Here is a 24,608-nt window from a genome sequence, read left to right on the forward strand (position 1 = left end):
AATACGACAGTAAAGCGCTGCGGGAGAATGAACGGCATAGAAGAAAGGTGGGTTAATGTCGAGGTTTTGAAGAAAAAAAGAGCAATTCCCTAGCGAGCGATTATGACAACGATTGAGTATGGGAGCCACCAGAGCGTTAGCGCAGAGAAAAGTGGCTGCTGCTGGTGGAGGGAGAAAGAATGATTGATCATGACCGAGAGCGAGGGAGCGAGAGACTGAGAGAGCGTCACGCTGCCGTATGCCGCCCGTATCGTCCGGTCCTTTTCTGCCCGTCTTTTCGCTTTTCCTTCACTCGGATCATTACTCACCGCTTTTGGGGGGTATGATGATATGCTTCTGGCTATCTCATGCGCCGCGACGTGCGAACCGACTAATAGGGAATCAAAACAAAAAAAAGAAGCAAGTAAAAGTTCCACATGATCAGTACCACACTGACAGATGTGAGCGAAGTGGCTGATAAGGATGAATTTTTCAAAAAATGATTTATTACTGCCTGGGTGAGGAACTACCACGATTTATCAGATTCTTCACGTGATATATCAGCTTCCGTTGCCAAGATCCAAAAAGAGTAAAACAGAAAAAAAAAGTTATGCGGAGTACGGACAGCAACAGAGGGAAAATACGCTCCCCGCCATTACACTCCCTCTTTTTCTAATTTTTCTTTTTCTTTAGCCAGAAACAAGCCGTATGTCTTGAGAGGCGGGATACTCTCACAGTTAATTTCACAATGGGAAAGAAATCAAAACTCCAGTCGGACAGCGCTCCGCAGACCGAAAAGGCAGAGACAACTCTTCCTTTCTTAGCTGGAAGTGCCGCAGTTGACCCAACGTTGGCGTCCTTGTTTGATACGAGTGTAAGTGGGTTGCTTTCGATTGTTGAAAATCTGGCTAAAGTCTGTCACATGTTTTTAGTCGGGCCCAGTAAAAGCACCGTCGTTGCCCACAACTAGCACCGTTGAAAAACCTGCCGCAGGTAACGATACTAGTGAAGATGTGTCGGAGCCCGAAGATGAAGATCAGGTTATGCAGGAAGTATCTGAAGCCTCGAGCGACGCTGATGGTGAGCCTGCTCAGGCAACTTCAGAGCCCCCCAGTCGGAAACGAAAGAGGGCTGCGGGAGAAGATCTCGAAGAATCTTACATGCGTCGCATAGCGAAAGAAGAACAGAAGGAAGAACAGAAGCGCCGTGCTGAAAAAGCAAAGCGGCAAAAAGCCGAGGGTGAAGAGGAGGATGAAGCAACATCTACCGACAAATCCGACGGTGAGGATGAGGATGATAGTTCCGACAAAGATGGAGAGATTGCGATTCCCAAACACGAAACTCTGACTGGCGACGCTCAGTTGTCTAATATTGACAAGTCCAATCGCACGGTGTTCTTAAGCAATGTCTCCAATGAGGCCATCAAGTCCAAGTCTGCCAAGAAAACCCTTTTGAAACACTTTGAGTCGTTTCTTTCTACACTTCCTGAATCTACAGGACCGCACAAAGTGGAATCGATACGTTTCCGTTCTACAGCCTTCGCGAGTGGCGGAAAGATCCCGAAGCGTGCTGCCTTTGCAAAGCGCGAGGTTCTGGATGAAACCACTCCTAGTACCAACGCCTATATCGTTTATAGTACTGTCCAGGCCGCTCGGAAGGCTCCTGCTGTCCTGAACGGGACTGTCGTCTTGGATAGACACGTGCGTGTTGACAGCGTCGCACATCCCGCCCCGGTCGATAATAAACGGTGCGTTTTCGTCGGCAATCTTAACTTCGTGGACCAGGAAGGCAATGCCGATGATGAGGAAAAGCCGAAGAAGAAGAAGGCTCCGGCCGATGTTGAAGAAGGACTTTGGCGGACCTTTAATGCCCACACCAGCAAACCCAAAGACCAGACTATCCGCCGAGGCAATGTCGAGTCCGTTCGGGTCGTTCGCGACAGCGTCACCCGTGTTTCGAAGGGGTTTGCCTATGTTCAATTCTACGATCAGAATTGCGTGGAGGAGGCCCTTCTGCTGGATGGAAAGCAGTATCCGCCTATGCTCCCCCGGAAGCTACGTGTCATGCGAGCCAAGAAACAGCCGAAGAAACGTGAAGCCGGCAGTAGCACTCAAGGCAAATCGCTACGGGAGGCGGACAAGACGCTTCAAGGTCGAGCTGGTAAGCTTTTCGGCAGAGCGGGTGCGGCCAAGGTCAGGGCAGATGCAACGAAATCCATTTCCAACAACTCGTTGGTGTTTGAAGGCCACCGGGCGACAGATGATGGGTCATCGCGCATTCGCGTGAAGACGAAGAGTCGTGGCAGCAAAGGTAAGCCGAAAAACCGCAGTAGCAAACGAGCGGCCGCGTACAAGGCAGCGGGAGGGAAAAAGAGGAAGACTGAATAGACTGAGAGTATGAAGTAGATTACATGTTCTTTGTCCCTCATATATGTATTTTACAAAAGAAATGAACCTTAAAAGAAAGACCTACGGTATTATACCTGTAATGATTAAGTAGAGGATAGTTGTCGTGCTTGAAGCCTCACTAGTATGTAGTATAAATGTGCCGGGTCGTGCAGCCCAGGGTTCTGACGTCATCCAGTAATCCAGTCATGGGCTTTTGGGCTAAACCCAATCGGTCAAAGAAGGCAACGACCTATTTTTCTAGTACCAGGTACTTATACGTGAGAATACTACTTCATCTTGTATTTACTGCTGTGTTTTACCATAATCGATCTTTCTCTCTTGTCTGTTGACACTAGGATCATATCGTCTCACAGGACGGGTCATTGTACAGCTGTCGACCACCACGCAACCCAGATTCCCCCACCCGACGCGGGGTGTAAATACAGAGGAAGGCAGCGTGTCTGAGTGAGCGCAAGAGCCACAAAAGGACTGTGTCGAATCTGTATGCACGGCTTGAGTCAGTAGACTTGTACTTTGACCCATCTTTCGTTATTGTCTTCAGCTTGACTTCATCGAGGCTGTGTGGAACTCTTCACTTTCAGCTCGGTGCCTAGAGGGTGGATCATTACCTAGCGCAATCATCAAACCAACCGTCCAGTCCTTTCGCTGATAACGATAGATAATTTATCTAGAACGTGCTTTCCCAGTGACTTTGATTTTGTCACCCTTTACGATATACTCTTCATTATCGCACCATTCCTAACACGGGATCTAGACCCACTTGCTTTCTAGATGATGCTCCCCATGGTTCCACGCTTCCGTGGGCTCAGACGCAGACAGTCGAATTCCTCTAACGACGAGCCCGAGCCCCAATCTAATATGGGCAACCAAAATAGCACCGCTGACGACAACCATGGACCGACTGACTCGGAGATCTTCTACCCCGAACTCTACGATGTGCTTAAAGTTCGGTATCTGCTGCGGTGGAAGATAATCCCTGAAGGGTTACCCGTTGAGATTGTGGATTTGATCGTGGATGCGGCTGAATATTGGCCCTCCATTGAGGCTACCTTGGATCAAAAGAGAATTATTCACCAGGACAAAGATCAGGTGTTGGTCAGGACAGCACCACTGTGCTATGATGAAAATGTATACTGCATACTCTCCAGGACTTTTCACCCGGCATATCTCTCCACAAGCTCTGATCGCTGACATCTCGTAGACATTGGACAGTGACTCGCCTAAAGTGCTCCCTCACCGGACTATTCATCCTTGTCGGAAGATTGTCTTCTCCATCGCCTCGCATGACCAAGGCTTTGCTAACAGCGGGCATGGCACGTTTGACGGATCTTATACTTGGTTTGACACCGAAGTTGTCCCCTTCGAGAATTCGCCAACGTCTGGAAATTCATCTATTCCCGAGCGAGATGCGAACGGGGTCCGGTTTGGGCAAGATCATCCTCTTCTCCTGCCCAGCTCCCACAAACTCCAAGCGAATCGAGCGGCGGTGAGGGGTACCCAGCATTATCATATCGCCTGGCATCATCTCGACAACATCAGCGCCGATTCAGCGGAAGCGGAGGAAATCCAGCATAACCAAGGTCGAGGACGAGCCACGCTCGATGGCAGTCAAGTGCGTAATCTGCAGATTGGCGATACGATCGCCGTCTGGGGTCGAGCACGGTTTGGGGCGTGGTCGAACCATGTGGAACGGTTGTCAGTGCGGGTATTTTGGGCTGTGTAAAGTTGGTGGCTCTTTGTTGTCCCCTGCGTCTCCCGGCTGGACGGGTGCATATATGCATAGCAACAGTGAGAGGGAATGCTAGGTATACGATAGTAAATAGATATCAAGGCTGGACCTGTGAGATATTGTTGGATCATTGGGTGAATGGGGGGGGGTTACTCATGAATGATATGTAGTTCCCAACATTTTATTATTTTATTATTTATTTATTTTATTTCCTATGATGAATGTATGTATGGATGAATAACTGAAATACTTGAGTTACTTGATCATAGGACAAGACCCCTATTCAGGAATAGGGTGAAAGCCTTTCGAATCAGGCCGCCAGCAATAACCTCATTCCTTTGAGAAATCACGCAATTGCGCCAAGCCTGCGACGATCCACCACTAACTCATCTGAATATAAGGTCCTCGCTTCCTCCATCATCAGACGCCTTAAAAGGATCCTCTGTTTTTCGCGATCGAAGAGACAACTTGACCAGTCGCTCGGTCTCTGGAACTGAGATTTGGATCTCTTCTTTCGACCTTCACCCCTTGACTCTTTCTTCGTCTTCGCCTCTTCACCAGCCAAGACATGAACACGACCAGCATGTGACCTCCGACGGAAAGCGCTCAAGGATTTACCTGCGAGTGGGGCTGATGCGTCAGTTCGCGCAACAATTGGCTTATTTGAGGGAGGTAATCGGCGATTGCCAGACGACGGGCTACGAGGGTATCACCGCCTGATACGGGGACTGCGTCAACTGAGGATGAGGAGTGGTACATCTCGCCCGAGAGCGCCTTTCTTTCGGCCTTGAAGCCGCATTTCCGCACAAAACGACCCCCAAAGTGCTCGTTACGAATGACTGGCTCTTGCTGCTGTCATTCGCTCTGTCCCATCCGCTTGGTCGTTTCGCCATGTGCCTTCCCCTCTCGTCTAGACCAAGGCACAATGACGACGCTCCCTAGCTTGTTTTGCCGAGAATTACACCGGTGTTTCCATACATTCCACCCCTGGGCATTCTCCCCATAAATTTCGGCGTTCTTTCCCAGCGTTCTCCCACCTACCTTTCTCTGGATTCTGCCATCGCAAGCCGTGCACTATTTGTATGCCACAAAACGCTCTGTCTCGTTCCTGATACCCTTCAAAAACTCAAAACTCACACCACCTATACGGCCTCGGAAATGAATTCACAGAGATGTGCCGCGGTCGTCGTGGGAGCCGGCCCCGCCGGTCTTGCCGTCATGGGGAATCTGTTGGAGAAGCAACTAGGAGGGAAGATCGCCTGGATTGATCCATCCTTCCAGGCTGGTCGAGTGAATCGCAAGTACCGTGAAGTGCCTAGGTGAGTGTTTCTGTCTGGCAGCCTGACTTCATCGAAGGCGTCGGATGAGGAGCGCTCGACTGACTTGTCTCGGTGCCGATTCAGCAACACCAAAGTCGCCCTGTTCCAAGCGTATGCCACAGCTGTCCAGCCTTTCCGCTCCGTAATCATGGGCACCCGTATCCCTAGTCCATTCTCAACGATGGCCAAACTCGATCAGGAGAAGACCTGTCACCTGCATCATGCGGCAGATATGGTCCGTGCCTTGACAGATGGCATCACCAAGATGGATCAGGTTTATGCGTGTCGGGGGTATGTCACGGCTGCCAACCTGGTAGAGAAAGTCAGTATAAAGTCCAGTATAGGGGGGCCGTCCCAGGAGATTTCATGCCCTGTGTAGCTAATCGTTGTCCTTGTCGCCCCTAGACTTCGTCTTGGACCGTTCGGATCCAACGCGCGGACCACCTCGACGAAGTTGAGGTCATTACCCCTAGACTCATCTTGTGTACGGGATCATCGCCGACAGAGGTGCCGATCCCTGTGTGCGGACAGCACATCGAGAGGTTGGATCTAGATGTAGTGCTCAAACCTAGTGACCTCGTCTCGTATCTTCCCCGCAGTGAGTCCCAGACTGTGGGGGTTGTCGGAGCTTCCCATAGTGCCATTCTGGCACTCCTCAACCTGGTAGATCTGGCCCGCAGTACCCACCCCCAGCTCCGCATTAAGTGGTTCACTCGGCATCCACTGAGGTATGCCGAGTACATGGATGGCTGGATTCTGCGGGACAACACCGGTTTGAAGGGTTCCGCCGCCGACTTTGCCCGGCAACAGCTGGAGGAGGACAAGCTCCCTCAGTCCGAAGCCGGCCGGTTCATCACCAAGGTGGACTGCGGAGGCGGCCAGGAAGCGACGCAATATGAGCGGCATCTGCCGTCGTGCACCCACCTGGCGCAAGCTGTAGGATTTACTCGGGATCCCCTTCCTGAGTTGTCAGTGAATGGTCATCTCCTCGACCCTGAATTTGACTCGGCGTCCGGTGGCTTCCGTGATCCGTCTGGCCGTGTCATTCCGGGTTTGCATGGAGCAGGAATTGCATTCCCGGAACGAGTGGTCGATCCCTACGGCAATGTCGAACATGCCGTTGGGTTCTGGAAGTTTATGAAATTTATCAAGAGAGTCAGTCCCCAGTGGGCAGCATGATGGTGGTTTTCTTTACCCAATGATTCCCCTTTGCTTTGTCTTGATTTCTTGGTATTATTAGCGTCATCAGTTGTGAATAGAATTTCCATTCTAATATGCAAGGTATTTTTATACTGGACACTTCTACGTTGTTTCTGATATGATACATCCAAGCTACAACGTCTTATAACTTCGTCCTAATTTTACCCATTAAGCTTTCAGCATAATCACCTACTACACCGTCCTGGCAACAACATTTCCAAGGGACTATATCAAATTCTCTAGCAACCACAGCGTCCTACCTCCCACAAAGGCATAGTTCATTATACGTACGTTACAGATATCCCTGGGAGACAAATCAGGGCGCCGCCCGACGTAGAGACCAATAATTTACTTTAGTTACCCACTTCCCTGTAATCGCCGTGCTTTTTTTCTACCACGAACAGCCCTGGGAAAGCAACTTGTGACTATTCGTGAACTTCTCAAAGCTCCATGATCAAACCAGCAGTCAAGATTAAATGCATCTATGAGAAGCTATGGCTACACAAGTTTCGCAAAACAAGCCATTCAAAGACAGTCCAACGAAGGAAGGCAGTGTATATCAAACTTAGTCCTCATCCACGGGACCACAGCCATAGTTACAACAATATTCAAGACCCAGCCCATCACCTGAAATCTCAATGTCTATACTTCTCAATCTCAACCTGCGCACCAGACAGCAACTGCCACAAACCCCACCTGAAGAAACTCTTCTCCGTCCACGGTCACTACCTATCATGGCGCCAACGCCGCGACTTCTGCGATGCACCTGGCCTCTCCCTCTTCCAAATGCACCGTAAACGGAACCGGTACGACCTGGTTCGTCCAGTTATCCAGTAGCAGTGGTAGCTCTAATCCCATCGTTACATTCGCGCCTCAATGGAGCACCAGGGAGGACAAATTAGGTATGGATTTCACAAATGCCGTTGGCTGCGGAGAAGAGAGATCGCCCTCGACGTGTGGAATCAGGAGTTCTGGAAGAATGAAAAACGCTTGTCTAGTCTACTATCATAGCGAAATCATCATGACGGTGCGGTTTACGAGATCCATGCAGTGCAGTATGAGGGGCAAAAAGCCCGAAATGGGAGATTGAGATTACCGAAGGCATTGATCTGGCGTTGGTAGGTTGCTATCTGGGTTCACGTGTACGTGTGTTTTGTATATGGTGGTGGTTACTGACCTTGTTTTGATATCAGGCGTCAGTAATTATGGTGCTACTGACGGGGAGGTTTGGGGGCCGTCTTGCGCCTTCGTCGTCGTATTCTCCTTCTTTCTGTTCTGGGTCTGGTGTTGATCGTGGAGGGAAGAAGTCGGCGCTGAATGCATTGTCTACGATGTAGATGATTAGTACAGGGTCTATACTCTAGAGTAACTTAATCATCGTCTATATACTTTCCCATGCTTTCGGTACCCTCTGAGCCACGTTTCTGGCCATGACATCGCAGGTGGAACCAATGGAAAGCCGAGTATGGCTTAGGCTTGCACGCATCGCGAAAATCCACTTCCCATGCGTAGGCCAATAGGAGGCTGATCGCGATGACTCGCCCCAGTAACTCGACGCGTTCTGGGGTGGATGCCTGGGATCGGATATCGTCGGCCTTAGGTTGTCGGAAGGCCTTATGTTGTCAACATAGCTATGGAGGCTTTCGACTGACGCGTATGATTCTTATGTTGCTAAATCTCCTCGTGGGGCTAATGTTAAGGTGATTAAGCTGGTGAGGTATTGGGAACTTTAGTACTTTCAATAAAAGCGATGTTTATGAGAGCACCAATAGGAATGAATGTGTTTGCATGTCCAGGATAGAGGCATTGCATGTAAGATATTTTCTAGTCTGAGGCTGTGAGACACTGGAAAGGACATTGAGGATTGAATGTAGCTTTTGATGACTATATACTCTGTTGGCCTGAGATTTGCATTGAAGACGAAAATAGCATTGCGATGAATGCCCAGTAAAGTATATGGTAACAAGCGTGAACTGATCATTTGGGCTGTTAAACAGTTTATGAATCCTTCAGTTCCTCTAACATAGCATCAATGAACTCTCTCTCCTCGAACAGAAACTTGCGTGCTGAGGCAACGTCAAAGTCCCGATCTGCCTTCTTATGCTGCCGCATCACCTTCAGCTGATGGCGCACCCGCTCCTCCAAGTTCTTTAGCCGATACTCCGCATACTGATAGTAAAGAGTACTCTTGGAAGTTATTGGCAACAGAGGTCTGATGATGGTCTCATCGCGAACAAAGGGCGATTTAGGCCTTAACGATGTGACCATGCTGATACGTTCCCGGCCACCAAAGGCCTTGAGAGCTTGATGCTCAATATAGCGACCTTGCATAATGACGGCCGTGCCCTTGATTACGCCATTAGCTATGGGACCTTCCAAATCAAAATAGAATCCCTTACCATGGCAGGCCCACGGAATTTTAAAACTTCGCCGGTGCCTGTCCGAATAGCTGTCTCGCCACCGATCATTCCGGCACAATCTGATAGCATGGTGACGCAGACGAATGCGTAGCTGTCAGAGTGCCACTCAAAAGCAGGCTTATCATCTGCATCCTTGCCCGGTATGCTGGCGGTTGCAGCGTCATCACGAACTGAGATATTGACATGTCCAATATCTACATCCATAGCAGGAACCAGCTCGATTCCAGCTATTTGAGAGAGTGCTCCCAGAACTGCAGGGCTGTTCCACGCGTCGTAGATAAATGAGGACTGCCTAGATGTGCATAAGTATATCCTGTGAAGAGAGAACGAAGGTAACAACGTACTCTGGGCAGTAACCTCGAATCATATTGGTTGCCAGGTCTGAGCCAACTTGACACTTCTCCAGCACTTGTCGGCTGAATATCTCGGCTCTCATCTGCCTAATTGCCTCTTCGGTGAAAAGTGTGAATGGCTCCGAGATGGCCGTGGACGTGATGCCCGCGCCTTCCAGTCCGATTTCCTTCATCGTGATTATCCCTTTGGGAAACTTAAAATTGACATGCTTTTCTGCATAAAATGGTGACCGGTCCGATATCTGAGCACCTTCAATGAGAGACTGTGGGAGAGGTTTCCGGGGGCTCATGGACTTGTCCTGTTGAGGGCTTGGAGCCACAGCTGGCGCAATTGCAACATCCGTCATGCTTGAATTTTGGGAAGTGATGAGACAGGGTAGGTAGAACAAGCAATGTCGATCAGATCAATAAATTTGCTGGTCTTCTCGGGGTGGCATCATGGCTTCTTATCTTTCTCGGAGCGCTCAACCCCACATAGTAGCACATACGCTAAAGCACAGCTTCAACTCCGTTTACGAAGTTTTCACCTGAACATAAACCCACTCGTGTCTCCCTTAACCACAATATAATTGTGTCCTGCTCAGAACCAATGCTTTCCCACGCAGAAAACCAATCCATTCTGGGAACGGGCGAGATGTATGGATAGGTGATATAGAAAGCCTAAGGCATTCATCAGCACCTAATAACGATCTCATTCGGCTTGCCTCTTTGCGTATGAATTCACTGAGCGTATGTTCCACCAGCTCATATAGAGACGCAGCGAAGACTTTTATTCGTTCGGTGGACCGGATTTCAGCGACGCGTGAGCTTACCACACTTATCTTACCAGTCTCTAGCATTATAATCCCTCGCTTTTTTAAGGATGAGTGCTAGGAAGCGGGCGTACCTTTGGATTGTTCCATCTAAGAAAATGATACATACACTGGGTCCCGGTTCTGAACCTGTCCCGTGTATCCCCACTCACTGTGTCAATAGTCAATAGCGGTATGGCACCGCACAGTACCAGGTTAGGATGTTCCAGGGTCCCACTCATACCCTTTTTTTCTGTCTTGTACTTAGCGCGGCGAAGGTAGTGCCAGAGAGGCTTCGGGGTATATGCGATGATCAGAAGCAAGCTCTGCTTGGGTAGTTGTGTGAAGAATAACTAACCCAGTGTTTTCTCTCGCTACCTGAGGCACGGGCCTGGTTAATGTTGAAAACAACTCCAATGGAGCGTTCTTTGCTTGGGACACGGAATCAATTGCAGTTTGCTTGACGGCTTGACGGCTTGACAGTTGCAGTGAAGAAGGCGTGTAAGAGACGGTGAACTATACACAGGTGGCGGTTTGTTATGGATAGTCTCTAGCTCAGATCTCACTTACGACTGTAAACCCGCTCTTGTTTTGTTGTCAGTTAACTGGAACATCGCATTGGTGGTCTTGTATGTATAACTTATAATCCGGAAATCCATTCGCAGAGGGCCTTGATCGTACAATGCTGTTTTTGTCTATAATAGAATTGCTACATAATAAACACTCGTGGTTCTGGGAGAAGTGTGGGCCAATTTGTATAACTGCCTCTCGTCCATATCTTTTCAAGAAGCTTGAGAGCTTGCTGCAGATTAAGGAACCCATTACGGTGAAATTGCTTTTCCAAGAACTGCTTGAAATATAGCCGATGCTCATCCTTCAAGCTCTCTGATGCAGCAATGAACGTGGGCCACACAAGGGAATGTTCCCCTAATGATCCCTCCGGGAACAACCCTAGTGTTTCCTTGAATCGCTCTATCTTATCAGGGTCTAATGTACCGTGAGGCCCTATTAGTGCGCGCTCGAGATATATGTCATATGCTTGCTGTCGAAGATGTGCATGCAGATAAAAGGTGACTGCATGGTCGGGGTGGAGGTTGCCGTTGTAGTGCAGGCAGTCAAAGCTCTCTTGGGCATGGGCAACAATGCTACGTACACCAGCCTCCTCACTCAGCAGTGGTGCAGCATAGACACGAAACCTGGCAGGGTTAATGATGGTACTCAGCAACCCCTGGAGGCTTTGGACACTCACTTGCGTATTTGCCGCAGCAGAAAATTGGCCATGTCACCGTTCCCAAGCCCGCCGTCTCCCCCGACCGCATCGAGAGCAGATTGCAACATGTGAAACAGGATAGGGAAATCCGAAGATCCGTTGACCATGACCCCTACCAGCAGTGTAATGATTGCAACGAATATAGACTGCCTCGTGAGCATGTCGTACTCATCCAAAGAGCTTCTATTTTGTAGGCCTAAGATTGCCTTTGCATAGAGCTTATCCGGTCTGACAGGGAGCGTCCCTCCGGTCTTGTGAGAGAGATGGAAAGCTGATACAGCCAACACCGCATCCATAACCATTTTGTCGGAGAACGCAAAGGGCAGAATCAAGTACCGCCATCCATTGTACTTGTCATCCATAACCACCATTTGAGGTGCAATATTGTGGGAGACTTGAAGGGTTATTATCCTATATAAACTTCAATCGGGTCTATCGATGAGGCTTACAGTAAGTCAACAGAAATTCATTGCTTGGATCCACTAGATCGACTCTTAGAGGGAGTGTGGTCATTGCTTCAGGGCTACCAGCAGATGTTTCTGGTGAATCAGGGCCCAGCCTCGTTAGTGCATTGGGTTCTGCGGGGTCACTTGTGACATTGCTAGTCCAGTCGAATTGCTCCTCGAAAGAGCCTCCACGTACAAAAGACGGTGAGCGTTCATGTTGCGGGAGATCACCCGGCCATTTGCTGCAAGCCTAGTTAGTATGCTCACCTTCGGCGAAACCATCATTAAGGAAAAACATACCCACCCTGAGGTGAATTTTCCTCCTCCCAGGTTATCTTACCTTGGTTTCCCCCGTCACGGAACCGATAGCGGACCCCAAGCCCACTGCACGGTATACCTCTGGACGCACATTTCCCACAGCATGGCTGTACGCGGTCGCAATGGATTCGGCGCTGGGAGCATTCATAGCAGCCTGCACACATATCCGGTCAGAGAACCCACAATATATTTGGCACGTCTGATTCCATCGATGCGCACCTTTTACCTTCGGAACGTACCGACGTTTTTGACGGGGCATATTGACAGTTGGGTTTGAACGGTTTGATTGAACAATAAGAACATTAAATCAAAGCATCATTGACAATAAGCCAGGTTAGATAGGCTGGTAAAAGCTACTAGTAGGTCTAAAATGCACCAAGAGAAGCAGGGCGACCTTATTGAGAATGGCGGGGTAACTGCCGATATTCTTGAATCGTGATTGATTACTCAAGTCCAAGTCTGGTTCATTCGTTAGATAACTCGCACTCGACCAAAGGTTTGCACGTTCATGAGGGTCCTCAAATGGGGAGGGAACTTGCCTGTAAGATGTCCCTGCTGCTAGATAATGTCATTCTTTTCTCTAGATTTGATAGTAATTGATTTCCCTTCGCATCTGGCGCGGTTGTTGGTCGTAAAGACGGCGACTTTGATCCAAGGTCCACTACCATTTCGGGCTTAGTTGGGCAGATGTGCTCTCATTTAACTTGCCTATTCTGGTTAGATCTTCCCCCCGCATATCAAGTGACACTCCCCAGGATTCGATCCGAAGATTAGGGCTATGGGTAAGTATATCTAAACGAATAACCCCCATGAGAAGATCATGCTCTGAAACCATCCACTCATGCCCGATCACAGTTTGTTTGGGCATCACGTTCCGTATTCATTATAACCATAATTATTCTTTATCAACTCGATACCCACAATGAAAATGGCAATCTTTTAGTGTTCTCATTCAACTTTTAAGAGAGAGCCACTGGTAGAACGTACATAATTGGACTAATAACAGCGAGCTCCAGTCAAATTCGCCAAATCAAAACAATGATTGCGCTAATCCCTGGTCCATTTCTTCTTGCTATAGACATGGTTTCTAATAGGCCTTTAAACGCCGCATCCCCGCACACCCTATTGTATCATCGACCCTACGATTCTCCTCGCCCCGACATCAGTTCGCCGCTCGCCTTACTCAACAGATACTCCCGCAAAGACAACACGTCAAATTGATGCAGAGCTCGGTCCAAAATCCAGAAGTACTGCTAATCATAGCACCATGGGATCTCTTTGTACCCTTCCTCAAGAGTCTACCAACAATCAGTCCCGGCATCCAGGTAATCTCTTCTAAAAGGGACATGCAGGACATCGAGATGCCCCGGGATATATCACAGGAGACTTGGAACTCGATTACAATTCTTCTCACGTGGAACTATGTCCCAGTAAAAGAACATGTCCCTAATCTGCGATACGTACAACTTCACACCACCGGTTGCAACCACATCGCAGACACGCCCCTCTTCAAAGACAGCGATGTATCATTCTGTACGGCGAACGGTGTACACCCGTAGATGGTTGTTTGGCTTTATTCCCGCACACAAGCTGACTACATGCAGTCCACAAATCGCCGAATGGGTCATTGCTACTTTCCTCGGTTTCCAACATCATTGTAATCGCTTCGTGGATTCCTCTGTATTCGGTGCGAACTAATCTCTGAGTATTACTAGTGCTCGAGCACTGAGACGACCAAAAGCGCGAAACGTGGGCTATACCTGAGTCAGATGAAGACACGGGGGATGCTGTCGGTTTACGGATGTGTGTATACCACTCATCAATGCGAATGAGAGAGAAGGTTCTCTTATCGTGTCCAGGGGCATTCTTGGATACGGGTGCACTGGGCGTCAGTGCGCACGCTTAGCGACTGCGCTTGGAGTGGACGTTCATGCGTTTACGCTGCACGAACGACCGACTCCAGAGTCTAAGCGTGATAACTCGTACTATGGCTGCGATCAGCTAAACGAGTTCCTTGCCGGTCCTGATCTACTCGTTATTACTCTACCCCTTACCTCGCTAACCCGAGGCATGATTGCTCGTGAACAGTTCCAAGCTCTTGGGAAGCGGAACGCCTTTGTCAGCAATGTTGGACGGGGTCCAGTCGAAAATACCGATGATCTCGTCGCTGCTTTGAATAACGGGACAATCAGAGGAGCTGCAGTTGATGTCACGAACCCTGAACCATTGCCTGCAGGACATCCACTGTGGAAAGCGAAGAATGTCGTTATTACACCCCATGTTGGGGGAAACTCGACTCACTACAATGAGCGAGTCCTCAAGGTTTTGGTTCGCAATCTTAAGAATATTGCGGACGGGAAGGGGCTTATTAACTGGATCAATAAATCGCTAGGCTACTAGGTAAATCTGAATGGATATCATTCGTGCCCTTCACAGTTCCTGGTCGCAGTGTCTGCAATGCGTCCAGTTCCAATACAGAGGTCAAGTGTCAAATATAGCCGAAATTGTCTGATCATGCCAGCCTTCAAGTGGCCGCGTCAATTCGGGTACCTGCCGTACAGCTGTTGTTATCTACTAGTAGTACTCCAAAGCAGACTTGGTATTTATCCAACGAACCGTCACTAACCCAGCCAATAATACCACTAGAAATCAACCCCCGTTTCCATCCTGTCGACAAACCACATGCATGTTATGTCAAATCACATTTTCCTTTTTCTTTTCCCCCTTAACCATATCTCTTCCTAGTTTACCAGCGCTAATAAAAAAACAAAAAATACCAGCTAAGAAAAAGAAATAAAATAAAATAGAACCATCCTCCACATTCAGCCTCAAAAATAAAAATAGTACCTAGGGACCAACGAGATAAAACCGGACCTCGGTTCCGGAGAAACATCCCCGCCAAGGGCCAGACAAGAACTCGGTCATAAAATTTCATCCAACAAATGCCCTCCTCAGGCAACCACGGGTCCCCAAGCCTAGTGTGAAAGTAGTAATCGAACAAGACACTATTGAACTATATTCATGGTCCATCTCAAACCAAAGCTTGTTCGCCTCCACTCTCACTTTTTCACGTTCGTTCTGGTTGCATTAGTATTTTTCTTCGAAGTGGCCACTGGGAGGGGGCCCTATATTTATCTTTGATTTTATTTTATTTTGTTCTATTTTATTTTTCAATACTTACTCCGTTAATACTAATTTTACGATTAAAATTGTTTGAGATAGGCAGGGAAGCTTGTTGCCTGTGGTTAATTAATTGGTTAGATCAACGTTTTGATCCGGGTCGTTGATAGGGTGAATGCTCAATTTGAATAGATATCGAATTAATTACTCTGTACATCCTGGTCAATAAAGGATTGGAGCTGAGATGAGCCCTTTCATTATTTATGCTAGTTGGTGCTAACTTTCGCGTTCTTCGTCTTTCGGTACAATGTCATGAATCCCTGTCCACCTCCACAGCAGGAATAGCTCTGGACATGTAGTACGATGGTATGTACTTGTATGTATGGCGGAAGCCACCGGATAAACACTCAGGAGACTGACTTCCTACATACGGAATACATGCATATGTCAAAAATGTCAGCACTGTACAATCCGTAATCAATCAAGTATTCCCAAAGTGTTCACGACTCTTTGAATCAAGTAAACCAGACGACCAAGTGCTGATGGTTCCTAGTGGTAAGATACCATCCTCTTTAATTATACTGTAATTCCACTAATGCACCAATCACTCTCGAAGTTTTCGCCCCCGCGATAGCAAAACAAAACGAGATGGACGGCAGCCCCATAAAAGGCAAGTCGACAAGTGTCGGTCTACTCGTACTCCGTACCTGGTCAGGAGACGAGACCTGTTCGTATGCCATCGATGCTACTCGGGAGCGGAGTCCTCCGTAGTAGGTAACTTCGAAATAAAGCCTTAAAGCCAACTGGTAAACAAGTGCTGATCCCCCTCTAACTGACAGTTTATCGTAATAATAACCAGGGCTCCGCTCCGTCTTAGTATCGGTTCTTATCAGCCAATCTGCATGGCGAGTGATAATCTATCACAATCAGGACGGACGATCGTGATCCCCTTGCTTTCCCGATGCCGGAGGTTGAAACTGCACTTCAAGTTTGTCGCGGCCATGTCTCAGGGTTCCTACGTGGATTGTCTGACACTCTCGTCCCTCTTGAGGCAAAACCAAAAAAAAAAAAAAAAAAACAGCTGATAGGAATCATAGTCAACATGGTGGTGGACTGTAGCCGAAAAAAAAAAAAAAAAAAAAAAAAAAAAAAAAAAAAGGGCGTCGGATAAGTATACCTACGGGGCTGTAGCGTATTTTATTTTACGTTATTTTCTTTTCAGTAAGGGGGATTTAGTAACACGGTGTCATCGGTGTTTTCTCGACAGGATCCTGTGGTGTTGCGTCAGGGTTAATTTCCCGGGACAGGATATCTCATTGGTGTAAGGCGGGTGGGCCCGTTGGGTTCCTTTTCAACGGTCCACTACTGCTAGTATCAAGTAGTTGGATTGTCAACCTACCGATAGGACCCACTGTTGACTTGGTACCTGGCTCAAAATTCGGTACTAGTCCAAGGCCCAATTTTATGGAACCCCCCCCCCAAAATAATTGCTCCGTGGTTATCACCGAAATTGGGTTCTGACCTATCTCCGAAATTGAGCCATGATACACTTAAGTAGATACCCAAATCAAAACGAATCGGATAATATCCATGAAAGGAAAACTTGATGCGATTGCTCGCATGTTGGACTGGTCATTCATTACAGGATACACATATCTACATACTAGTACATACCGTACAAGGCCCCGGGGGCTCAATCCATCCGGGTAATCACGACGTAATAACAATATTTAGGCCAAAACATTGCCCAGGCAAAGAAGAGATAAGAAGCGTGACTTTACTCACGTCCGAGACAAACAACTTCAATACCCAAGGGTATAAAACACGTCCGCTCAGTTAACGAAAAAAAAAAAAGAGAAAAGAAGACGAGAAGGAAAATCGAAGAAAAACGATAGAAGAGTAGTTAAGAACTATCTGATTAATAAAGTATGGTCAGATCGCCGGCTGGAGTCCGGAGGAAGCTCACAGGACGGCAATGGCACCTAGGACGATCGCCAGCATGCCGCCAGAGACGCGGTTAACCATACCGCCATTGACGTTGGGAACGCTGGTAGTCGAGGTCGATGCACTGGCGGAGGTGGTGCTGGAAGCCTCGGTGGAGGTCGAGGCAGAGCCGGTAGAAGTGCCGGTCGAGGTGCCAGTGGCGCTCGCGGAGGCACTAGTGGACTCGGTGCTGGTGCCAGTGGCAGTAGCCGAAGTGTTGGAGGCAGTGCTGGCAGTCGCCTTAGTCAAGGTGGTATGAGTCTCGGTGGCGGACTTGGTGTTGGTGGTGGTCTCAGTCGCGGAAGACTCGGTGGCAGAGGTAGTCTCAGCGGTAGTGGTGGAAGACGCGGTGGTAGACGCGGCGGCAGTAGCACCAGCCACAGTGAACCGCGGGAGATAGTTGACCTCGCTGGTGTCATCGTCGTTGAAGATCTCAATGGTGTAGTCAGGCTTAGCGGCGAGGTTGGCAGGAGGCGTCCATGTGAAGCTGCCCGAGTTGGCAATGTTCTCTGAAGACACCGTCAGCATACATGCGCATGGAAGATCACTAGTACTCATGGGGAATCAAGGGGAACTCACTGGCAATGGTAGTACCCGAGTTTGCAGTCATCACAGCACCCCACTGAAGCTTCAGGGTGACGGTGCCGCTGGTGGTAGGCTCCCAGGTGAGCGTGGTCGGCTCACCAGTCTCGAACGAGTAACCCTCGGAGGGGATGTTGAATGGGTTGGCACCGGTAGCAGCCGCAGCGAGGGACGCCAGGGCGCTGAGAGTCAAGTAGAAGACAGAACGCATTTTGATGAAATTGTTAAAAGGCGATTTGGTAATCCGAAAAAGGTAGTTGAAGATGTCGAGGTAAGGTCGATGCTGGTATGATATGCAATACAAGATACAGCGAGACGGGAAAGCCTTCGACGGAAGTTTGATGGTTAAAGGAGTGAACTTAGTAGGATAGTAAAAAAGAAGGACGATGCGTAGATATATACGCAGGAACAAGAGTACCCAGAAAAGGAAGGAATGAAGGCTGTCCGATTCGAAAAAAAAAAAGGGAAAGAGAAGAGGCAAAAGGAGGGACCGCAAGACGGCGTGACTTCCTTATGTACTAGTAAACTAGTAGCATCTTGGGGTCGATGACAGGAAACCACGAGGTCTGGAGCCCAGTGCAGGTCATAATAATAATCATAATAATACCTCATGGAAGGGGCAAATTAAACCAAGCGCTAAGACCGGCACTAATTCAGTGTCACCCCAATTGAGAGGCTAAGCCGATAAAAGGCCGGTCCGGATCCCCTTCTCTTAACTTCATTAGCCCTGAACTAGCAATGGGCTTGGAGCAGGACTCTTCATCCCCATTGGGGGGGAAAATTGGTCGAGGGATCACCTGCCATCGGACCTTCGTAAGAAATAAGTTAGTACTGTTGGCTATATACAATACCTAGGGTCCTAGGGTCCAGGAAAAGGGTTGGACTGAAGTTGTTGTGTGGTGTTCTAATAATAATTATGGCAAAAAAGAATCCGAGTTCTATCGCTTGATCAGGGAACCAGTTTCCAGAATTTTTCTCGAGATTTGAATTTTAAATTGTATCATCCAATTTCAACCAACGCTCCACCGAGCAGAGTTGTTCTGCGGATACCTCCGATTCCGTCGGTCCCTAGCGTTCGTTCTGCATGGTATTTTTTTCTTGTACGAGAAATTTCTGGAGATGTACCTGACTAGTCCCGAGTAGGCAATCCAGCAGTTGAGCCTGCCGAGTGACATCCATAGTAAGTCACAATTTGACCTGTTCTACTCCGTACGAGGTACTCGTTAACGATGTCCCAATCGAATATGTACCGTACAGGAATGTTATATGTCATGGTACTAATAACTTAGGTTCTTCCTCACGGTTAATCAGTCGATCCGGAGAGAGCTACCTATTATCTTTCGGCATTTGATTGGTTCCCGCTTAGTCAAAGTGTGGTATTGATTGACTGTCACTAAGCCGAGAAAGGCTAACTTGGCGAACGTCGGAATTAACAATTCTCCTTGGAAAAGCAATATCCAAAAGTTACTCCTGACCAATTTTTGGACTAGGGCTCGAACCTTGTAGGCTACATCTGGTATGGACTCGGTTGATATCCGACCGACAAGTGTGGTGATATCTAGATCGTAGTCTATATACATACATAGTACCCTTGGAACCCTCATCTTTGCCACAGATGAGTCTGTGGATGATGACCTCATACTCCATACATCTGAGTCTTCAACGGTTCTACCAGCTTCAAAGATCTTTTTTCCACACCCACTCGGCATACCGATCAGTTAGTGATCTTCCACAGCTACCACTCAATTGGGTCATAGTTCCCAGACGGATGTCTCACTCTCATCCTTTCCCTCGGATTCGTCCAATAGAGTAGTATTTTTTTTTTTTTGGAACACGAAACGGCAATGGCTGTGCATCTTCCCCATGAAAATCGACTATTAATATATTCTCAAGTTTTCACCTTAGTTTCAGGGGTCCTGAAAAACGGAAACGAAAAAGAAAACTTAAGCTTCACTTGACAGCCAACGGTTTCTCCCTTTCCAGAATGTCAGACATACTTTAATCTACCTTAATATCGGTCTCATTTGTTCCCGGTCATGGAATGGATCCCATCCGATCTAACGGGTGCGTCCTGCATGGACCCATTCGTGGTTTTCCAATCCTTCAACAACCTGGCCACGTGCTTTAGCATCTTTGGTGTCCCCGAACATACGGACAGCACGGGGCCTACTTTGACAGCGAAAGAAGGTCACCGTCTGAACGTGAATAGCACTTTTGGAACTCTCGTCGGAGATTGTCTCAGGCAGTACTGCGAAGTACCAGATCCAGAACTGGAAGGGTGTGATTTGGAGGGTTACACTCCGAGCGATTATTATCGCATATTCACTCTCCCCAGACAGGAATTTGAGACCACAACCTGTAGGAGTGTCGATAATGACGTGAATCAAGATATCGGTGGTGTGGGGGTACATCTACCTGGAACATACGGTCTCATGCCTTTCCACAAGACTTGCTAACAGCTATTATCCCGCGTAAATCACAGGTCTTGCTCTCATTCACGATGCAGTCCGCCATCCTGCTATACGTCCATTTCGCTGTTCTCATACTGAAAGTCATCCCCGCAGTCACACGATGTATCCGTCGGTGTACCAAGGGGGCACGATCCATGGCCAAGATCCAGTTTGGCCAGCACCATTTCTCGGTTCTCAAATCCATGCTGGTGGAGTTTCAAGAGGCACAATGCTTCTTCATGCTTTCCTTCCAGTGCGCTGCTCTGATTGCTCTTGCGGCGGGCCCGCAGGTTTTCGAGGCAACCAGCTTGTTGCAGCTACAGTCGAACATTTCCATGGCCAAAGCTGTTGCATTCATGGGTATCCTTCCTATTACGTACGGCTTATGGATACTCCATAGGATTGGCTTGCATTCATGGTATATCTCCGTGTGGTCCGCTATCACAATTGTGACGTCTAGCGTCACGCTGCATCTGTGCAAGGTGGAGCCTCGAGCGGACAATCTACAGGAGATCGCGACAGCAGATCGTCTCGACAAATGTGGTTTTTCCCCTCCTCCTCTCATATACTGCGGCTCGGATTCCGAGATGGGGTCAAACTATGACATTGTCAATAATTTGATCTTCGGACTGTCCGATAATTCCGTGAACTTCGTCTGCATTGCGATCTACGGACTCCTCCTTTTGAAACGCCTCGCCCCTTATCCCCAGCGATGGCTCGGCCAGATGCCCTGGTTTCAGGCAACTTACCACCGCGTCCACCCGTGGCTAAAATCCAGAGGAGTCAGGATCCTTTCGAGGACCTTGAATGTGATCATTGAAACCCTTCTCCTACTCGCCAACTTCTTCTATCCTTTCATGGTTATAACACGAAGCCTTCCGATGATCTCACTTGACTCGTGGAGTTTCGGTCAAATCATCGCCGTGACTATCTGGTCTCCCATCATCAGCAAATATCTCTACTGGCTTTTGTGTGCGTATCTCTCTTTTCTCTCTACTCCCATACCCTTCTTTTACGATATGCTCATAACCAAAACAGTCGGCACGGACTCCTACTCCGCCATCCGATTCCCATCCCCTTACAAAATCATCCGAGTCAAAACAGTCAGCGAAGAAGACAATCCCGACGACGAAGATCGTCTTTTCATTCACCTCCCCTCCACAAGTGACCTGAACATCAACCCGAACTCGAAAAAGTTCATAGTCACCGACGTAGAATTGACCCCGGTTAACGACTCAAAGACATCGTCGGTTAGTACGCGGCATTCCTGATCTCATATCTAGGTATGTCCACTTTTGTACTACTATCATAGAAACCATGCTCCGTGTTTCGGGGGTGTTCTGGGGGGGTACATTGGCTGGTTGGGTTTGGCGTCTAGGTTATGTGAACCATGTGTGTGTACTGTATATACTTGTTAGATTCGGGATGTTTGATTAGTTAGAATAGATATGCAGGGGATATAAATAGATACATAGGTATGTTAGCTGTATTGTATATTACAGATTCCATTCCAGTCCGATCTGCAGTTGCGTGATCTGTCTCAGCCTTATCGATCGATGAGGATGGTCTTGTAGATCCTGTGTAAGCTTATTTTGAGTGTTGGGGCGCATGGGCCATTAGATTAATCCAATGTCAGTCCCACTTGAATGTCTAGGCGTGTTTTGGGTATGCATTCAGAAATCAGGAGGAATAATGCCACCTAGATCGGATTATCCTAAGGCTCGAGATGCGGCCATTAATTGAAGCTCTAGAACTGAACTCATTACGCCTCAGATTCGGGTTGGACAACTAGGTCTTGTTCTGGCTCATTTTAGTAGTATAGCAAAGTCGGCCATGATTCAATTATAGATTGCTTGAATGGATGACGGGGTACCCCCATGGAGATGTGCATGGTTAATATGAGAGACGGGAATAACACCTATTGTACAAGGGTACATCAACCTGGAAACAGACTGATCGATCAATCTATCTTGTCCTTGAGACTAGGCAGTCAAGGTTTGATTAATATTGATTGCTGATAAGTATATATACATGCTAATATTAACAAGCGGGTGCTAAGCAGTGGCCGGGGCACTATCACTTGTCTGCACCGACACAATGCCTTCTGATGATAATAGTAGGTCTCCTGGGAGCCCTTTGGATGATTTTACCTCATCCGTTGCAGAGTTCTCATTCGCACCTTCCAGGGGCTCTTTGTGGGACTTTGTTTCGTCAAGAAAGCCGTTTTCACCGAGCCATACAATAGCCTCCATAACTTTTCGATCATCTTCGCCTTTTTGACGGTCGAGAAGCTGATTTTGTATGTTAGTCCAGTTCTAGCTAGAATTTTGGAAGCAAGAAAGAAAGAGGTCTAACTTACTGCTTGTAAAAGGCCTTTGCGCCCCTTCTTCTCTACAGACTTCGCCTTAGCCCCACGATCCAGCGTCTCGTGCAGGAACTTGCACTTATCTCCACGCTGACAACGACCGGTTCGGGCAAAGTGTCGGCATAGCTTCTTCTTTGCTTCGCGTGGGGGCGGAGCCACCCGTTCAGGGCCCTCACGGCGAGAGGTTGTCTCCTCAGGGGCGGAATCACTGTCGCTGTCCTCCGAGTCTGAAGAGGAGAGGTCCGATCCACTAGATGACGTCCAGTCGCTACTGTCGGAAATATCCGAAGACACAGCAGCATCGGCCTTGACATCATCCATGACATCCTCCCCGTTCGGTTTGGCTTCAGAAGCTGATGCTGGCCCATCATTGTTGGGTTCGGAAACATGGCCCGGAGTATGTCCTGAAGCGAGCAGCTCACCTTCAGTCTCTGAAGCTCTCGTCTCCTGACCAAGAGCAGTATTCGATTTATCTTCAGGGCCTGGCTGGGCTTGAGCGTCTTGTGTGGATGCAGAAGTAATGTCTCTGTTAACGTCCGTCGATCCTCGCTGCAGTTCCTCGACTCTCATCCGAGCCCGCTCCGCATCTGCTTCCGCCTTTTCGACCTTTTTCTGCTCTTTCATGAGCTTCCGTCGTAGCTTATCAGCCTTCCGCTTCGCTTTCTCAGCTGCGTCTATTGGATCTGCAGGAGCTTGCTGATGGTCTTTCTGCGAGTTCTTCGTCTCTTGCTTTCGCGATTCTTTTAGCCGCTGAGTTTCTTCCTTAGCTTTCTTCGCCTCCTCCATAGCCTTCTTTTTCTCCTCGATTTTCTCCTTAGTTGGGAACCGTTTCTTACGCTCCTCGATCCATGCTGCAATTTCAGCGGGAGACTGCAATGTGGTTGTGCGTCCTTTGAATGTAAACTGCACGGCTGCTGCTGCACCAGCACCACCCTGTGCTAGCCTCGATTCTTCGTCTACATCATCATCTTCTTCGCTAGACTCGTGTTCCTCCGTCTTCGGTGTCAAACCAAGTTGATTGTGCTTTCGTTTCTTCTTCTTCGGTTTTCTCGTAGCGTCAGCCGGCGGAGGTGGCTTGGACGGTAAAGGATTCCCGAAGCTAGGAACCGGAGGAGGTGCAGGAACCCGTGGGGTAATGTTCTGTGGCTTTCCAAATGCTGAGGCATGGTCGCGCTTCATATGTGGCATGGTGCCACCCCCTCTGGAGGCCTGGTTGCCGTAAGCATTGTACGGGCGGGGACCTCGCTGATTCCCGTGTGGAGGACCAGTATACCCTCCCCCAGAGCCGGTATTATTGTATCCCCAATGCATGGGCGGGCCCATCATTGACGGTTGCACAGATGGGGGGGCATTTTGGTGGCTTGGAGTAATGGAGTGATACGTCGGAGCCTGCTGAGCAGTAGATGGACCGTAAGCTGAGTAGCCAGGTTGATGCTGGTATGGAGGTCCATGTGTTGGTGTAGACTGTGGAAATGGTCGTGAAGAAGGGAAGGAAGTCGTACTTTGGGGAACTTGGTAATTGGCGGTCCGCGAAGGTGGGAATTGCGGTGTCGGGATACTTTGTTGAGGGTTAGCCATGGGCTGACCTGCATAGCCAGGATAATTCATCGGAGCGTAGCCCATATTTGAAGAATTCGCCGTATGGGGCATGTATGACCCTCCCCGACCTCCTCGATTTCCATATCCCCTACCCCGGCCTCTATGATGGCCACCACGTCCACCTCGCTGGCCATGATGGCCTGAACCGTACTGTGAGGGGAAAGTCGCAGGTTGGTTTTGGTTATACTGCGACTGCTGAGTGGGAGGAGGAGGGGGCGGAGGGGGAAAAGAGAAGCCCTGGGAGTTCATCGTGAGAGGACCTCAGTAGACCTCCAA

The 24,608-nt window shown here is 48.6% G+C and overlaps 9 protein-coding genes across 9 annotated transcripts; 5 read left to right on the top strand and 4 right to left on the bottom strand.

Annotated features, from left to right (window-relative positions):
- The first annotated feature begins 585 nt into the window (after positions 1-585).
- Positions 586-2,610, top strand: nop12 (rRNA-processing protein NOP12). The gene is made up of 2 exons (XM_032053637.1): positions 586-853; positions 912-2,610. The coding sequence occupies exons 1-2, from the start codon at positions 728-730 to the stop codon at positions 2,364-2,366; spliced, it is 1,581 nt and encodes a 526-aa protein (XP_031917497.1). The 5' UTR covers positions 586-727; the 3' UTR covers positions 2,367-2,610.
- A 560-nt stretch (positions 2,611-3,170) lies between these two features.
- BDV38DRAFT_279335 (uncharacterized protein) lies at positions 3,171-4,110 on the top strand (the record flags this gene model as incomplete). The annotated part of the gene is made up of 2 exons (XM_032058997.1): positions 3,171-3,515; positions 3,589-4,110. 2 exons carry the CDS (start codon positions 3,171-3,173, stop codon positions 4,108-4,110), a joined length of 867 nt encoding a protein of 288 aa, XP_031917498.1.
- A 1,164-nt stretch (positions 4,111-5,274) lies between these two features.
- Positions 5,275-6,614, top strand: BDV38DRAFT_268649 (uncharacterized protein; the record flags this gene model as incomplete). Its single annotated transcript, XM_032056812.1, has 3 exons — positions 5,275-5,435; positions 5,520-5,757; positions 5,841-6,614. 3 exons carry the CDS (start codon positions 5,275-5,277, stop codon positions 6,612-6,614), a joined length of 1,173 nt encoding a protein of 390 aa, XP_031917499.1.
- A 2,019-nt stretch (positions 6,615-8,633) lies between these two features.
- On the bottom strand, positions 8,634-9,755 carry BDV38DRAFT_279337 (uncharacterized protein; the record flags this gene model as incomplete). Its single annotated transcript, XM_032058998.1, has 3 exons — positions 8,634-8,981; positions 9,035-9,347; positions 9,400-9,755. The coding sequence occupies 3 exons, from the start codon at positions 9,753-9,755 to the stop codon at positions 8,634-8,636; spliced, it is 1,017 nt and encodes a 338-aa protein (XP_031917500.1).
- An 822-nt stretch (positions 9,756-10,577) lies between these two features.
- BDV38DRAFT_205595 (uncharacterized protein) lies at positions 10,578-12,114 on the bottom strand. Its single transcript, XM_032052518.1, has 3 exons — positions 11,919-12,114; positions 11,449-11,863; positions 10,578-11,395 (listed from the first exon to the last, which is right to left on the bottom strand). Exons 1-3 carry the CDS (start codon positions 11,980-11,982, stop codon positions 10,909-10,911), a joined length of 966 nt encoding a protein of 321 aa, XP_031917501.1. The 5' UTR covers positions 11,983-12,114; the 3' UTR covers positions 10,578-10,908.
- Positions 12,115-13,579: 1,465 nt separating this feature from the next.
- Positions 13,580-14,633, top strand: BDV38DRAFT_268651 (D-isomer specific 2-hydroxyacid dehydrogenase; the record flags this gene model as incomplete). Its single annotated transcript, XM_032056813.1, has 4 exons — positions 13,580-13,788; positions 13,838-13,913; positions 13,975-14,036; positions 14,093-14,633. The coding sequence occupies 4 exons, from the start codon at positions 13,580-13,582 to the stop codon at positions 14,631-14,633; spliced, it is 888 nt and encodes a 295-aa protein (XP_031917502.1).
- A 2,621-nt stretch (positions 14,634-17,254) lies between these two features.
- Positions 17,255-18,493, bottom strand: BDV38DRAFT_205649 (GPI anchored serine-threonine rich family protein). The gene is made up of 3 exons (XM_032052519.1): positions 17,916-18,493; positions 17,742-17,845; positions 17,255-17,519 (listed from the first exon to the last, which is right to left on the bottom strand). The coding sequence occupies exons 1-3, from the start codon at positions 18,127-18,129 to the stop codon at positions 17,316-17,318; spliced, it is 522 nt and encodes a 173-aa protein (XP_031917503.1). The 5' UTR covers positions 18,130-18,493; the 3' UTR covers positions 17,255-17,315.
- A 1,530-nt stretch (positions 18,494-20,023) lies between these two features.
- Positions 20,024-21,830, top strand: BDV38DRAFT_205722 (uncharacterized protein). The gene is made up of 2 exons (XM_032052520.1): positions 20,024-21,340; positions 21,407-21,830. The coding sequence occupies exons 1-2, from the start codon at positions 20,419-20,421 to the stop codon at positions 21,637-21,639; spliced, it is 1,155 nt and encodes a 384-aa protein (XP_031917504.1). The 5' UTR covers positions 20,024-20,418; the 3' UTR covers positions 21,640-21,830.
- A 592-nt stretch (positions 21,831-22,422) lies between these two features.
- BDV38DRAFT_268653 (CCCH zinc finger protein) lies at positions 22,423-24,356 on the bottom strand (the record flags this gene model as incomplete). The annotated part of the gene is made up of 2 exons (XM_032056814.1): positions 22,423-22,659; positions 22,728-24,356. The coding sequence occupies 2 exons, from the start codon at positions 24,354-24,356 to the stop codon at positions 22,423-22,425; spliced, it is 1,866 nt and encodes a 621-aa protein (XP_031917505.1).
- Positions 24,357-24,608: the final 252 nt, after the last annotated feature.

This window comes from Aspergillus pseudotamarii (genome assembly GCF_009193445.1).
Source record: "Aspergillus pseudotamarii strain CBS 117625 unplaced genomic scaffold BDV38scaffold_8, whole genome shotgun sequence".
NCBI classification, from domain to species: Eukaryota; Fungi; Ascomycota; class Eurotiomycetes; order Eurotiales; family Aspergillaceae; genus Aspergillus; species Aspergillus pseudotamarii.